The 14,581-nt window shown below is 45.7% G+C and overlaps 1 protein-coding gene across 3 annotated transcripts in view; it reads left to right on the top strand.

Annotated features, from left to right (window-relative positions):
• Positions 1–14,581, top strand: part of LOC149307759 (ephrin type-B receptor 2) — a 102,666-nt gene that overhangs the window by 69,720 nt on the left and 18,365 nt on the right. For all 3 annotated transcript variants that reach the window (XM_089534394.1, XM_089534393.1, XM_089534392.1), the window contains exons 4-6: positions 1,884–2,039; positions 3,493–3,828; positions 13,005–13,129. In XM_089534394.1, the coding sequence (XP_089390520.1) occupies positions 1,884–2,039; positions 3,493–3,828; positions 13,005–13,129 (617 nt within the window). The remainder of the gene's footprint in view (positions 1–1,883; positions 2,040–3,492; positions 3,829–13,004; positions 13,130–14,581) is intronic.

Here is a 14,581-nt window from a genome sequence, read left to right as displayed (position 1 = left end):
CAGTCAAAGCAGTATGGTTCCTGGCCCTCCAAGAGTCAGACCAACCATACATTGCAACTCACATGTGCTTGTGTATGTGTACACACCGTACCCATGTGTATGTGCGCACACCATATCCCACCCCACCCCAGTTCTCCAGTGCAGCAACCACAAGATTTGTGCTGAAAACTAACAAGGAACATTAAAACTCTTTCCATCTGTTTTCTGTTTGATGTTGATTTATACTGTTCCAAAAATGTGGCTTTGGGAAATATTTTCTCTCCTCCATAATTTGAAAGTTTCTGGCAAGGAAATGGAGGAATGAACCCAGAAGATGTCATCTAGGGATGCAAAGGCCAACGGAAATGGGAGGAGAGAAGAAGTTAGGAGGGAAGCCTAGATCCCATGGATTCTGAAATGCCACATGGACAACATTTAGCAAACTTGGTTCCAATCATGTATCTGGTTATAAGTCTGATTATTAAGATCCTTAATGGATATCAGTTCATGCATCTGAGGAATTGGACCAAACACTTATGCTATAATTTTTCATGCGCAGTTAGTCTCAAAGGTGCAACAAGATCTACTTGGTTCAAGTCAGTTGCTGTTGTGGCTGTAGCTTTCGCGGTTGTTCAGAAAGCAAAGAAGTGGACATCTCTTTCTCTGTCTCTCTTATGCACAAACATTTTCCATGTGTGGTGGTGGTTCACATGAGGGTTCATTTTCAATGAAAGCAGAGATTCTGTCTTTCACACCCCACAAGTCACACCAAACGCATGAAACTCATGAAAACAGATACGAAGAACTGGGCGATGCTAGCATCTGTCGCCAAGTATGTCAAAACTGGGAAACTGAAATATACAGACTATATTTTCTTTCTAAGTGAGGAGGAGCTGAGGCCTGAGCAAAGTGTCCAATAGGTTGAGGAAAGATGCATCGCCCCTGTTGTTGTTGTTGTGTGCCTTCAAGTCATTTTTGGTTTATGGTGACCTTAATGTGACACTATTCTGATGTTCTCTTGGCAAGATATGTTCAGAGGTGTTTTGCCATTGAGCGAGTGTGACTTGACTTGCCAAAGGTCACCCAGTGGGTTTCATGGCTGAGATGAAAAACGAACCCTGGTCTCCAAAGACATAGTCCAATATTCAAACCACTGTGCCATGGCTGGTGCATCTGTCTACTCAATGGAAATGGGGCAACCTTGTCATTTGTCAGACATGGTTGTGGTAGCCTTTCCCGAATGCATCATGTCACCACCCCATGTGTCTACCTCCCTGGTTTGCAAATCCTTGTTGTCGTTGTGTGACTTCAACGACTTATGGTGACCCTAAGGTGAACCTATTGTAGGGTTTTCTTGGCAAGGTTTGTTCAGAGGAGGTTTACCATTGCCATGCTCTAAGGCTGAGAGCATGCGACTTGCCCAAAGTGGTTGAGTGAGGAATCAAACCCTGGTTTCCAGAGCTGTAGTCCAACACTCAAACCGCTTCTTGGAGGTGCTTTGATTGAGAGTTCCTGCATGGCAGAATGGGGTTGGACTGGATGGCCCTTGTGATCCCTTCCAACTCTGTGATTTGATGATTCTCCACGCCGACTCTCTTGCAAATCCTTGATCAACTACACTGGTGCCTCGGGTTACGAAATTAATTCGTTCCGCCATTCCTTTTGTAACCCGAAAATTTCGTAACCCGAAAAATAATCCGTTAGCACTGGAAAGCCTATAGCTGCACTTTGCAGCATTTGAATTTCGCGCCGAAATGAATTTCGTAACCCGAAAAATATTTCGTAACCCGAAACAGTTTTTGCCAATCCAACTTTTTCGTATCCCAGAAATTTCGTAACCCGATCATTTCGTATCCCGAGGCACCAGTGTATTTATCCCTCTCTCTCTGTGTGTTCCCTCCTAGGTTGCCCGTCTGGGACGTTCAAATCCAGCCAAGGGGACGAGGGTTGCGTCCATTGTCCCATCAACAGCCGGACGACGTCGGAAGGAGCCACCAACTGCGTCTGTCGCAACAGCTACTACCGTGCAGACTCCGATCCGCTGGACATGCCTTGCACCAGTATGTTGCCTTTCATTGGGGACGATGGGGAGGACATCATTGGAAGCCTCCCTTCTTTGCATCCCCATTCTTTAGGACTGGTTCTATTTTGTGTTTAAACGTTGGTTTGTGTGTGTGTATTGTGTACCTTCAAGTCGTTCCCAACTTATGGTGAACCTATGGCGAACCAACCATGGGGTTTTCTTGGCAAGATTTATTCAGAGGGGGTTTGCCATGACCCTCCTCTGAGACTATGACTTGCTGAAGGTCACCCAATGGGTTTCATGGAATCGAACCCTGGTCTCCAGAGTCATAGTCCAACACACAAACCACTATGTCACATTGTCTCTCAAATGCTGGTTTAGCCTCCAAAAAACCAGGTGCATGGGGGGAGTTTTCGAAGAAGTAGTCATGTTAGTCTCTTGCAGCAACAAAAGGAAGAAGGAAAGGGAAGGGGAGAAAACGTAGCAGCACCCTTAAGACCAACTGCTTTTGATTTTCACATTAGCTTTCGTGGATACGAACCCATTTCTTTATTGCAACACAGAGTGATATTAAGACCTCAGGCCTAACACATACTTTGTATGTTTGTGGGAATAGGATTGAATGTATCCCCAATTTCTGGAAGGCGGGAAAGGAACGCAGGAGAAATGGAGATTTGTCATCCAGTTTACCGCTACAAGTATATAAATTGAATTTATTACTAGGAGGTATCATGGCGGCCATTAAATTAAACAACTTGAATGAAGGAGGAGAATAATGTTGGAAAGGATATTAGAAAATAGTCAGGAAATAATGCAATTTGATATTGCTTTAGCCGCTGTGCCTTGATGGTATGGCATTCTGGGATTTGACGTTTTGTGAGACATTTAAACTTCTCTGTCAGATATATATGTAAGATAGTGTAATATAGACTTAGAAAGTGTATTTTCATTGGTAGATTATAGAAAGAAAATCCAAGGCAAGGAAGTCAATTTTCATTTAGTTTAGATGTTAGTTTTATGTGGAGCGCTAGGAAGTCGTCGCCGTTTGTTGCTGTAGGTGTCTTTCGTTGGTTGGTTTGATAGATGTTTTAGATCTTTATTGATTGATTTTCTATTATTGTATTAATGTTTTTATCGATTTAATAAAATATAGAAGATTTAAAAAGAAAACCTTCTCTGTCAGAGAGCTCAGGTGCCGCAACAAAGTACAAAAGGTCCCATTAAGCACAATGGCATCTTGAAATGGTGCCCCTTATATAAAATGGCAACATCAAGGTTTGCTTTTTTGGTGTGTGTGTGTGTGTGTGTGTGTGTGTGTGTGTATATATATATATATATATATAATTTCAAGATGTGGGTGGTTGAATCCATGGATAAAAAATTCTTGGATAGGGAGGGCTGACTGCACAAAATTGCATGGCAAGGTTTAACTCAACGGATCGCTGCTTCTCTTCCCCCGTTTCAGTTGTCCATTTTTCTGCCCTCCGCAGCCATTCCATCCGCCCCGCAAACGGTCATCTCCAGTGTGAATGAGACTTCTCTGATGCTGGAGTGGAGCCCACCGAGGGACTCCGGTGGCCGCGAGGACCTTGTCTACAACATCATCTGCAAGAGCTGTGGCTCTGGCCGTGGCGCTTGCACCCGTTGCGGGGACAACGTTCAATTTGCCCCGCGCCAGCTGGGTTTGATGGAGCCCCGGGTCTACATCAGCGATCTCCTGGCCCACACCCAGTACACCTTTGAGATCCAGGCTGTGAATGGCGTCACCGACCAGAGCCCTTTCTCGCCCCAGTTTGCCTCCGTCAACATCACCACCAACCAGGCTGGTAAGGTTGTGCGCCACCTTCGCTGTCGAGATCCCTTCTGTCTTAGGCAGGGGTGAGCATCTACGGGAGGCACCCATAGCCCACCAAGAAACCTTAGAGGTATGACCCCCCCCCCCAAAAAAAAAAGCAACAACAGGGGCATAGAGATATTTTCGCATGCATTTAGGTTCCCCTGCACTATTCCACTGTTTGCTTTCATTTAGGGTGCATTGTATGAATAATGCAGTTTGACATGACTTTAACTGCCCTATCTCCATCCTACAGAATCCTGGGGTTTGTAGTTTTGTGTGGCACCAGCCCTCTTTGGCAGAGAAGGTGAAAGATCTTGTGAAACGACAAATCCCAGGATCCCCTAGGATGGCGTGGCAATGCTTAAAATGGTGTCCAACTGCATTCTTTCTATGGTGGAGATGTGCCCTTAGACAAGAAGGTCTCTCCTGGGCCTGAAAAGAACCAGGGGATAATAAACACATGGTGAAAATGCCTCTGGAGAGCATTTGCAAAGGATAAAATGAGTTTTTAAAAAAGATTTATCCCTGGGGAGTCCTGTGAGTTGTTCAAAGGGCTACCCAAGGTAGGTGAAAATATTGGAGCATCCCTTGGAGAGATGGGGAATTAACAAATCCAAGCAATGTAATGACATGCAACAGGTATCAAAGCAATGCATTGACTTGCAACAGGTATCAAAGCAATGCAAGGCAATGACTTGCAACGTATCGAAGCAATGCAATGACTTGCAACAGGTATCAAAACAATGACTTGCAATGTATCAAAGCAATGCAATGACTTGCAACAAGTATCAAAACAATGACTTGCAACGTATCAAAGCAATGCAATGACTTGCAACAAGTATCAAAACAATGACTTGCAATGTATCAAAGCAATTGAATGACTTGCAACAGGTATCAAAACAATGACTTGCAATGTATCAAAGCAATGCAATGACTTGCAACAGGTATCAAAACAATGCAATGCAATGAATTGCAACGTATCAAAGCAATGCAATGACTTGCAACAGGTATCAGAACAATGACTTGCAACGTATCAAAGCAATGCAATGACTTGCAATGTATCAAAGCAATGCAGTGACTTGCAACAAGTATCAAAACAATGCAATGCAATGACTTGCAACAGGTATCAAAGCAATGCAATGTCTTGCGACAAGTTCCTTTTCCCCCTCTATGTTTATTTCACCTTAAAGGCCATTTTCCCATATGCATTCCAGATACATTGAACTACAAATCCTACCATTCCTGGCCAGCAAGTGGGTTGTGGGATTTGTATCCATTGGGTTGAGAACTGGAATTTATACTCCCCAAGCAATACTTCTGAAGAAGGGAGAAATCCTGGTACTTAAAGAACTCTGGTGCCAACTAAAACATCCTATGTCATTTTCTTCATCAGTCCTGTGGTTTCTAATGTATATGGTAATATTTGCTAGCATGCCAGGGCAATTCGGTGTGTTAATGGCAACCCAGCACCCATTACTAACGTAAACAGATTATATTTTTGAGCTCACTAATAGCAAAAACCTGTTAAGTCTCCACTAATCTCCGACTCCAACGCTGGGGAAAGGGAGTCTTCAATCCCCTTCCCTCACTTTTCATCTTTCCAAGGCAGTAAAGGTAGGAATGTAACCATTCCTCCAGGCTGACTTATCCTTGCATTATCATGGCAGGGATGAATATGGTTTGGAAGTCAGCCTTGTGCCATCCAAACCCATTGTGCATTTAAATGTCTTTCTATGATGCCACTTGCACTTCAGAAAGGAGATTACTATGGCTCCGAAAGACAACTTGAGCAGGATGACTAGACGTCCTCCTATTTCTCTACATTTTGATCTTCTGTCCAGGAGGAATTCCAAAATGTTCTTCCGCATGGGTTCCTGGAACCAAACCCCAGCTCATCCCAAGGACCCATGATATACAAATGCAGCCCTGATTTGCTACACTCCTAAGCTTGGGAACTGCAGATCATATTGGAAACCAAGGAGATCAAAGTCCTCCAGCCTCTCTAAGCTCACCAGCTTCACTTTTGGGGTTGCATTTGCACATCCCCTGAAGCCAGAGACCAAGCAGCCTGCTTTTCAGTGCTTCCATTGCGCCTCTTGTAATTAAGCAAGGAGGTTGAGACTTTTATTGCAACAGCTGAGAACATTATCTCCTTGTGCAAGGAGAGAGGTGGGGTGGAGGGGTGGCAGAAAAGCACCCTAGCACATACACGCACAGAGACGCATATGCACACACAATGCTCTATCTTCCCCCTCTCCGGCGTGCTCCTGCCTGGCCCGGCCTTATTATGTGCAGGACCCGGCTCTCCGCCTTGTGTGATGCCTTCCTTAATGTATCTATTCATTAGCAGGGAAACAGTAACTGTCTGCTCGCTAATTCTTCCATAATTAGAGGCAAGATTCCTTTTTTTCCAGGCTCTGCAGCACCACCTGGCAGCCTTGATGCTCCCTCATTAGCAGCTGGAGACCGAAGCTGCGGAAGCTAAAAAGAGAGAGAAGGGGGTGGGTAGGTGGGTCTCTAGCACAGATTCGTGGGTGGGGGGGCACAAGGAAAGCTGGCAGCGAATGTGAGGGAGGCGGAGGATGAAGGAGAGGGAAAAACCTTTGGTCCCATTCCCACTTACAGATGAATCGGTGTGTGATCCGAATCGATGGATCGATTTGACAACGGAGCGCGGTTCCCACTACATTTGCCCCAATTGCATTTTCCCCCTCTAAAATAATCCATTGTGGTTCACATTGATGAATGAATTGGTTCAAAATGGACCGGCCCCAGCCAGCCGAAGGGCAAATTTAAATCGATCCCGATCCGCACCCGGTTCACGCTTGCGTGGAATCGATTTATCCGAAAAGACGTGGAAAACATCAACACCAAAAAGACGGTTAAATGGGTCTGGTGCATGGCCCCCCTCTCAGAATCGCTTCAGCGATTCGGTTTAAGTGGGAACCAGGGTTGTTTGAACCGGTTCAAAACGATTTGCGATCGGTTTAAAAAGTAGTGAGAAGCAGGCCATTGTCTTTGTGGAAGTCTTCTGCACATGGACCCATAGCACTATAGAGCTGGAAGGGACTGAAAAGGCCATGTAGTGCAACCCCATCGCCACATCTCAAAGGAGCTGGTTTTCTTCCTTTTCTCCACCTTCCGCCTCTTAGAATAGTGGCGGATTCTTCTGCTTCATAATCTGGCCTTTCCAGATGGGATTCACTATTCAGAATAGTGACGGATTATATGGACAATCCCAACTTTAGTGCTTGCTTGCACATCTTTGCACTTTAGGATCTTACCTAGTTCTTTCGTAGCTGCCCTTCCTAGCTCTAGTCTTAATCTGATTTCCTGGCTGCAAACACCATCCTGATTAATTTTATTATTAATCTTTCTTCTGAGTCTAAACCTGATCATCATATGATGTTTTCAGCATATTAGTTAAATAGATAGGTTGACAGAATACAGCCTTTGCCAATTGGGAACCATTCCCTTTTTCCGTATTCTGTCCTAACTGTAACATCTTGTCCTGAGTACAGTTACTCACCCCCAAATCTAGCTTCCTCCTATACACATGTTTTTGCATCTTCCTTGGGATGTAAATCTTCATATGCTTCATTTTTGCAAGGAAGAATTAATAATTTAATCATTTTTATGCTTGCGGTGAGAAAGTCATCAAAAACTGCAGAGGTTTTGATTTCCTTTTGTGATTCACAACTCGTTCTGTAAAAATAAAATGTGTGTGGATTTTATGCACATAAAGCAAGATTTTCTGCACACAAATGTATGCAGAAAGGGGTATTTATGTGCAGAAATTAATATTCCTATGCAGGATTTCCTCCCATGCACATTTGCCACAAAGAAAACCGACATGCATTTAGTGATGCCTCTAATGCAGACCTTGTCTAGGATATCTTTTCATAATCTTTTCACAATCTTTTCTCCTATCCTTTGCACCCCGGTTCATGATCGCAAACATCTTCTCTATTCCCGAATCCCAACAATGGACTCTAGCCTGGCACTGGCGAGGCATTCATTTCCCAAAATGAGCCTTGTGTATACAGAGATCTAAACCACCTCTTGCTTTTGGAATCTCTCCAAACGCTCCATTTCCAAGCCGAGGGAAAGTTTATACACTTCCATCTCCTCCGTTCAGCCTGCTGTGTCCTCTCTTTTTCTACCAGTCCCCCCCCCCCCAACCCCAGACATTTCTGACCCTGACCTCGGAGCACAGCCGTGTCTGCTGGACGGTAATTGAAAATACCAGAATTCCCTGTTGTCTCAGTGGTGGCCAAGGGTAACCTGATGCTCGGGGAAAGGCCTTTGGAGTCAGGAGAGTCCGGAAAACCCCCCAGCTGCTCCCTCTTTGCTCCCTATCATTCCTAGGTTCTCCCCGGGGAAAGAACGCTTTGGTGGGCCTCCACTCCTGCTCCCCAGACTCGACATGGGTTACAGGGATTAATGTGATCAGAGATGGGTTCTGCTGCCAGTAACCCAAGCCTGGCGGATGAACCCGGGCAACCAAGGAGCCTCCTTGGATTGCTCTAGGATGGAGAGACAGGGAGGCCTCCTTAGCAAGGATGAGATTTGCTCTCCAGACCTGGCAGCTGACAGAGAAAGGGGGAGAAGCAAGGGAAAGGGGGGTACAAAAGAGTAAAATGAATTGATGTTGGCAGGGTTTCAGGCTTGAAAGGAGAAACTGGAGAAGGGCCTCGGTTTCACGGCTAGCATGTGGTCCGGGGTTGCCATAGACAGCGTGTCAGTTGACCCCCCTCTTCTCCACCCCACATCCCTCTCCCTCCCCTTCCCAAACCCACCCACAAGGAAACAAGGAGCCCGAGGGGAGGGTTTGCTAGTTTCGTGGATCAAGTGTACGGCTGGGAGCCACGTGGGGAGGAGACAAGTCTTCTGGCCCACCCTAGTCCTGCTCCCCAGTCCTCTTTTTTCCCAGGCATATCCTCATATCAGGCGATCTGTGCAACTGAGACCTGAATTTTCCCCGGCGCTTGAGGATCAAACAGCTTTGCCCTAGGAACAGTGTCAAAAGGGAGGGGAGCAAGTAGACTGTTGGAGAAGAGTCCCGGAATCAAACCGGTGACATTAGGGAAGATCTGTCGCTGCTGCTCTTGTTGTTGACTTGCGTTTTGTAAGTGTCAGGAGTAGCATGAAAAGGCCTGGGAGGTATCAGAAAGCAACTAGGTTCAAATCCATGGTTATTCTTGTTGTGGTTGTTGTGTGTCTTCAAGTCTTTTCTGACTTACAGCAACCCTAAGGTGAGCCTCTCATGAGGTTTTCTTGGCAAGATTTGTTCGGAAGGATGCTGCCTTTGGCTTTCTCTGATGCAGCTTGAAGTATAATGACAGAAGTATCCTGAAGACCCCCAGTTTTGGCTGATCTTGGAAGCTGAGTAGGGTCAGGACTGGTTAGTACTTGGAAGAGGCAATGCCAGGGAGTAGAATCATAGAATCTTAAGAGTTGGAAGGGACCTCAAGGGCTAACTAGTCCAACCCCTGGAATATACAACTAAAGCACTCCTGCAAGACACTTATCCAGCCCTGGTGGCAGTAGACCTTCCACTGCTGGAGGTTGAGTCTGCAAGGAGGTAGTAGTCTCTAAAAGTCTGCATATTGTGCAACAACCACAATACTAGGGCAGCCTGGCAATGGTGGTGGCATCAGCAGATGAATGGTGTTGTTTGCCTCTCCTTTCTTGGTGTTTTGGGGGCTTCCTCTCCCAATATCAGGTGCTGTCGGCCATATCTCAGAAGAGAGCAATAGGAAACCACCTCTGAGCACCCCTTGCTTAAGAAAGCTCTATGAAACCCATGGCCTCTCCATAAAGTGACAGGCAACCTGAAGGTGCATACAAAATGGTAGACAAGGCACAGCATCATCAGATTGCTTCGACTGATCATAAGATATATTTATTTGATTGAAATTCCTGAACGAGAAAACTGACCTAAATCCCCTTGAAAGTAGCTGTGCAGCAGACGATAGCATTTCATAATGTGTTTTTATGTCAAAGCCAGATTCAAGAGTTGGTACACTTCTACCAACTCGGACGCCACCCAAACTTGCTTCCGACTCTGATGCCGTAACTCCAGCTCCACAGATGCACACTCACAAATATCAGATACACAGGCTTTGAAACAGCAAAACCGTAAGAGCCTCTGCCTTCCTTCATCCTGGCATATCACTCTGGGCATGGGACGCACACACAGCCACAGCGAATTTCCCTGGCTGAGCTTTCTACTGCCTGGGCAGTTCCTCATAAAGCTGTGTCAGTTTTAGCCTAATGAATTGTTCTGCGCATTGCACAGCTGTTTCCACAATTCACCCTCATTTCCGAGACATCGTAAAACGTCCCTGACCTGGATCACACCCAGGCGGGCAGGAGGCGGACTGGCGAGGGTGCAAGGGAGAAATAAGATGTGGGGAGCAGAGCAGGGAAGGAAGAGCAGGATTCAACCCGGTCGGTGTAATGGATGTGTCTTGTTCGGGTGTGAATCCAAACTGGATTGCCTCCACAGCAATGATACAATGACGCTATCGGTGAGATTCATTAGAGAGGCCTTCTGGCTGAGCTACACATACAAAAAGCTTTAGCAAGGGTGGGCAGAGCTTGGAGACATTCCTTTATTTTGGATTACAATGCCCTAAATCCCCTAGCTTGCATGCTGGGACTTGTGGTCCAAAAGGGCCCCACCTGGAATACTGTGTCCAGTTCTGGGCACCACAATTAAAAAAGGACATTGAGAAACTGGAGCGTGTCCAAAGGAGGGCGACTAAAATGGTGAAAGGTCTGGAAACCTTGCCCTATGAGGAACGACTCAGAGAGCTGGGGATGTTTAGCCTGGAGAAGAGAAGGTTAAGAGGTGATATGATAGCCCTGTTTAAATATGTGAAAGGATGTTACATTGAGGAGGGAGCAAGCTTGTTTTCTGCTGCTCCAGAGAATAGGACCCAATGGAGCAATGGATACAAGCTGCAGGAAAAGAGATTCCACCTCAACATTAGGAGGAACTTCCTGACAGTAAGGGCTGTTTGACAGTGGAACAAACTCCCTCGAAGTGTAGTGGAGTCTCCTTCCTTGGAGGTCTTCAAACAGAGGTTGGATGGCCATCTGTCGGGGATGCTTTGATTGTGATTTCCTGCATGGCAGGGGGTTGGACTGGATGGCCCTTGTGGTCTCTTCCAACTCTACGATTCTATGATTCTATGATTCATTGCTCTGGGGAATTCTTGGCTATTCCTGCATGGCCAGCGGATGGACTGGATGACCCTTGTGGTCTCTCCCAATGCTGTGATTCTATGGGGAAGGCTATTTTTCTTCTCATATGTCATGTAGGATGCTTCTGCTCATCCATAACCAGTCATTGAAGTAGCTTGAGTCCATGTCAAATCTCAGTCAATCGATTCAAGCCCATATCACTGGTATCCACACTGCAGAATTAAAACAGTTTGACATCACTTTAACTGCCATGACTCTGTCCTACTGTGTTATAATATTATGAGCTGCCCTGAATCCCAATTTTTGGGTAAAGGGTGGGATGATGATGATAATAATAATAATAATAATAATAATACAGAATCCTGAGATTTGGAGTTTGATGAGACACCAAAGCTCACTTAACAGACCAGACTGAATAGCTCACCAAACTGGAGTCATGGCAATTAAAGTGGCGTCAAACTGCTTTAAGCCTCCAGTGCGGATACACCCCAAACCTTCCCCTTTTTTTCTTGCAAAATGTGTGAAGACCAATGTAATCAGGCTTAGCTGGAAAGGTATCCCTGTTGCTTCTCCTCTTGGCTGCTGGTCAGCTGCCTTTTCCGAATGAGCAAAAAAGCCCTGGGAGGGGAGAGAAACGTTAACTTCGTACGTCTCTTCCTCTCCCTCTGGGAGGCAATGCATGTTTCTTGGCTCCAGAGGGATCAGCAAGCAAATGGGCAACAGCAGCTGTAAGGAATAGGAAGATGAGGTGGGCACTTTCATTGCTGGCGGTGGGAATGTTTGCTTTTAGGCTGCTTTTCATGAAATTGCAGCATTAGAAGTGATCTCACAGGTCGTTTTATCCAACCCTCCACCAGTATAAGAAATCCGCAGCTAAAACCTTTTACCCGTCCTCTGTCTTGGGCTCCCGTGATACAGTCCAATTTCTTTTGTCTGTTATATTTGTCTGCTCTTTTTTCTGCATTCAGAAAGTTTTGCTCTTTGATGGCTTTTAAATGTTCACCATCCTTTGCATGATGAAGGATCTAAATTAATGTGGACAGTGGTGGCCCTCCAGGTATTGTTTGACTCCAACTCCTAGCATCCCTCCTTGGATAGAGTTAATGGGAGCTACAATGTAAAAATATTTGCATGCTACAGTTGCCAAGTCTTGATATAAATGATCATAAATAAATTTTATCCAAGACCCCAGAACTGACATTGGCAAAGTGTAAGGGATCTTGCAAGGATCAGGATGTATGAAAACCCAGTGCAAATTCCCACTCAGCAATGGAACAAGCAATCCCTCAGTTTGTAAACTATGTTTCACTTGGGGCTTCCAGGGAACAAAAGGGTAGACAAAGAGGGACCCTGTTGTTCCAGACTCTAGCTTTGAAATGCACTTCTTAGCATTTCGCTAAATCCGAACCGTCAGACTACTAGAATGGTAAGTGGAAGTATTGATTTATCCGTTTCTAAGTCACTGATGCTGAGATGATACCAGAGATGTTCGCATCGGCTCCAGTGCCCAAATCGATTCAAAGTCACCAGGGGCATGGCTTGTGTGTGGGGCAAGCAGATGTCATAACCACAAAGGAGGACAAGGCACCACAAAATGTGGTACCTTCAAGAAACATGTTGGCAATTACCAAACAAAAGCCCAAAACACTTGTGTAAATGTAAATTCATGCTTCTTAGTTGTGCTCAAAATGGAGGACATTTTGAAATTACTCCTGGTCAGAAGGTTGAAAGGTGGGATATGTCCTGGAAAAGGATGTTGTCTGGTCAACCTGGTTGTGTGTGTGTTCAGAAAAATGTGTCGACATGGCAGCATCCTCCAGTTCTTGGACAAATGGAGAACATGGGGCCAATGGTAGCCCCTAGAAACATCTCAAGAACTTCCTTCAGACTCTCTCTGTGATGTGCTTTCATTGAGAGTCATTGACTTAGACATTGTCCTCTTTCTCTTTACAGCTCCTTCGGCTGTGTCCATCATGCACCAGGTGAGCCGAACTGTGGACAGCATCACCCTTTCGTGGTCCCAGCCCGATCAACCCAATGGAGTCATCCTGGACTATGAGCTTCAGTACTATGAGAAGGTACCAAGAAAGTGTGTGGATGGTGGGGATGAGGCACTGTTCACTTCCACTAAAAATGGGGTGATAAATTAGAAAGGATTGGAGGTCCACGTTGGACCTCTGCAGAACTGGGGGACATCCCCCACTGTGACTGGACCACTTCTGTACCCCTTCATTATCAGAATTTGGGTATCTCCTGGACCTAAAATGTAGTGAGATTGTTTTGAATGAGAAAGAATTGAAAGAACCCTAGGGTGTTACAGAAATTCTTATAGAATCCTACATACACCAATGTGACGTAGTGGTATGAGCATTGGGCTCCAACTCTGGAGACCAGGGTTCGAATCCCAGCTCGTCCAGGGAAACCCCCTGGGTGACGTTGGGCAAGTCATGCTGTCTCAGCCTCAGGGCATGTCAGTGGCAAACTCCCTCTGAAGAAACAGGCCAAGAACTCCCCATAGTAGGGTCGCCATAAGTCACAAATGACTTGAAAACCCATGAAATGGATGAGACCCCAGGGGACATTCAGTCCAACCCTTTGCCATGTGGTTGAGATGGAATCTCATTCCACTTGATGGATAAATCAAGAAATAAACTATATATGTGTCCATGGTAGACATGTAACTCTGTTCCTAGTATTTTGAATCTAGAGAGAGAATCATAGAGTTGGAAAAGACCCCAAGGGCCATCCAGTTCAACCCCATTTGCCGTGCAGGAACTCTCAATCAAAGCATCCCCGACAGATGGCCATCCAGCCTCTATTTAAAAATCTCCAAAGAAGGAGACTCCACTACTCTTCAAGTCAGCATCTTCCACTGTTGAACAGCTCTTACTGTGAGGAAGTTCCTCCTAATATTGAGGTGTTCTGGGTCCTGTTCTCTGGAGTAGCAGAAAACAAGCTTGCTCCCTCCTCAACATGGCACCCCTTCAAGTATTTAAACAGGGCTATCATATCACCTCTTAACCTTCTCTTCTCCAGACTAAAAACCCCAGCTCCCTAAGGCATTCCTCATAGGACATGGTTTCCAGACCCTTGACCATTTTAATCACCCTCCTTTGGACATGCTCCAGTTTCTCAACGTCCTTTTTGAATTGTGGAGCCCAGAACTGGGCACAGGATTCCAGGTGGGGCCTGACCAAAGCAGAATAAAGTGGCACTATTACTTCCCTTGATCCAGGCACTATACTTCTATAAATTTATTCAGGTGCAGAAATCTTGGATGGACAGAGTTGATGACGATGGAAGGAAGGGATGGTGGGCCGCTCTTGCTCTTTCTCACTTGCTTTCTCCAGATGGGAGAAATAGAAATGGAGAAATTGCAGAAAGGGCTGAGTGTCGAGGGGTAAGCTAATTAAGTTTCTGCAGCAAAATCAAGCGGTGGGTTTTCCCTCACCCGCCCTCCATGGAGGGTGTAAAGGGCTAATCCTTTGCTCCCTCCAGTTGACCTATTTTTGGTTCCCCACAGGCCAGCG

The sequence above is a fragment of the Sceloporus occidentalis genome, unplaced genomic scaffold (genome assembly GCF_023333645.1).
Source record: "Sceloporus occidentalis isolate IW3139 unplaced genomic scaffold, rSceOcc1.0.p SCAF_8, whole genome shotgun sequence".
Taxonomy (NCBI): Eukaryota; Metazoa; Chordata; class Lepidosauria; order Squamata; family Phrynosomatidae; genus Sceloporus; species Sceloporus occidentalis.
The sequence above is the reverse complement of the archived record's forward strand: the minus strand, read 5'-3'. Positions and strand labels throughout refer to the sequence as shown.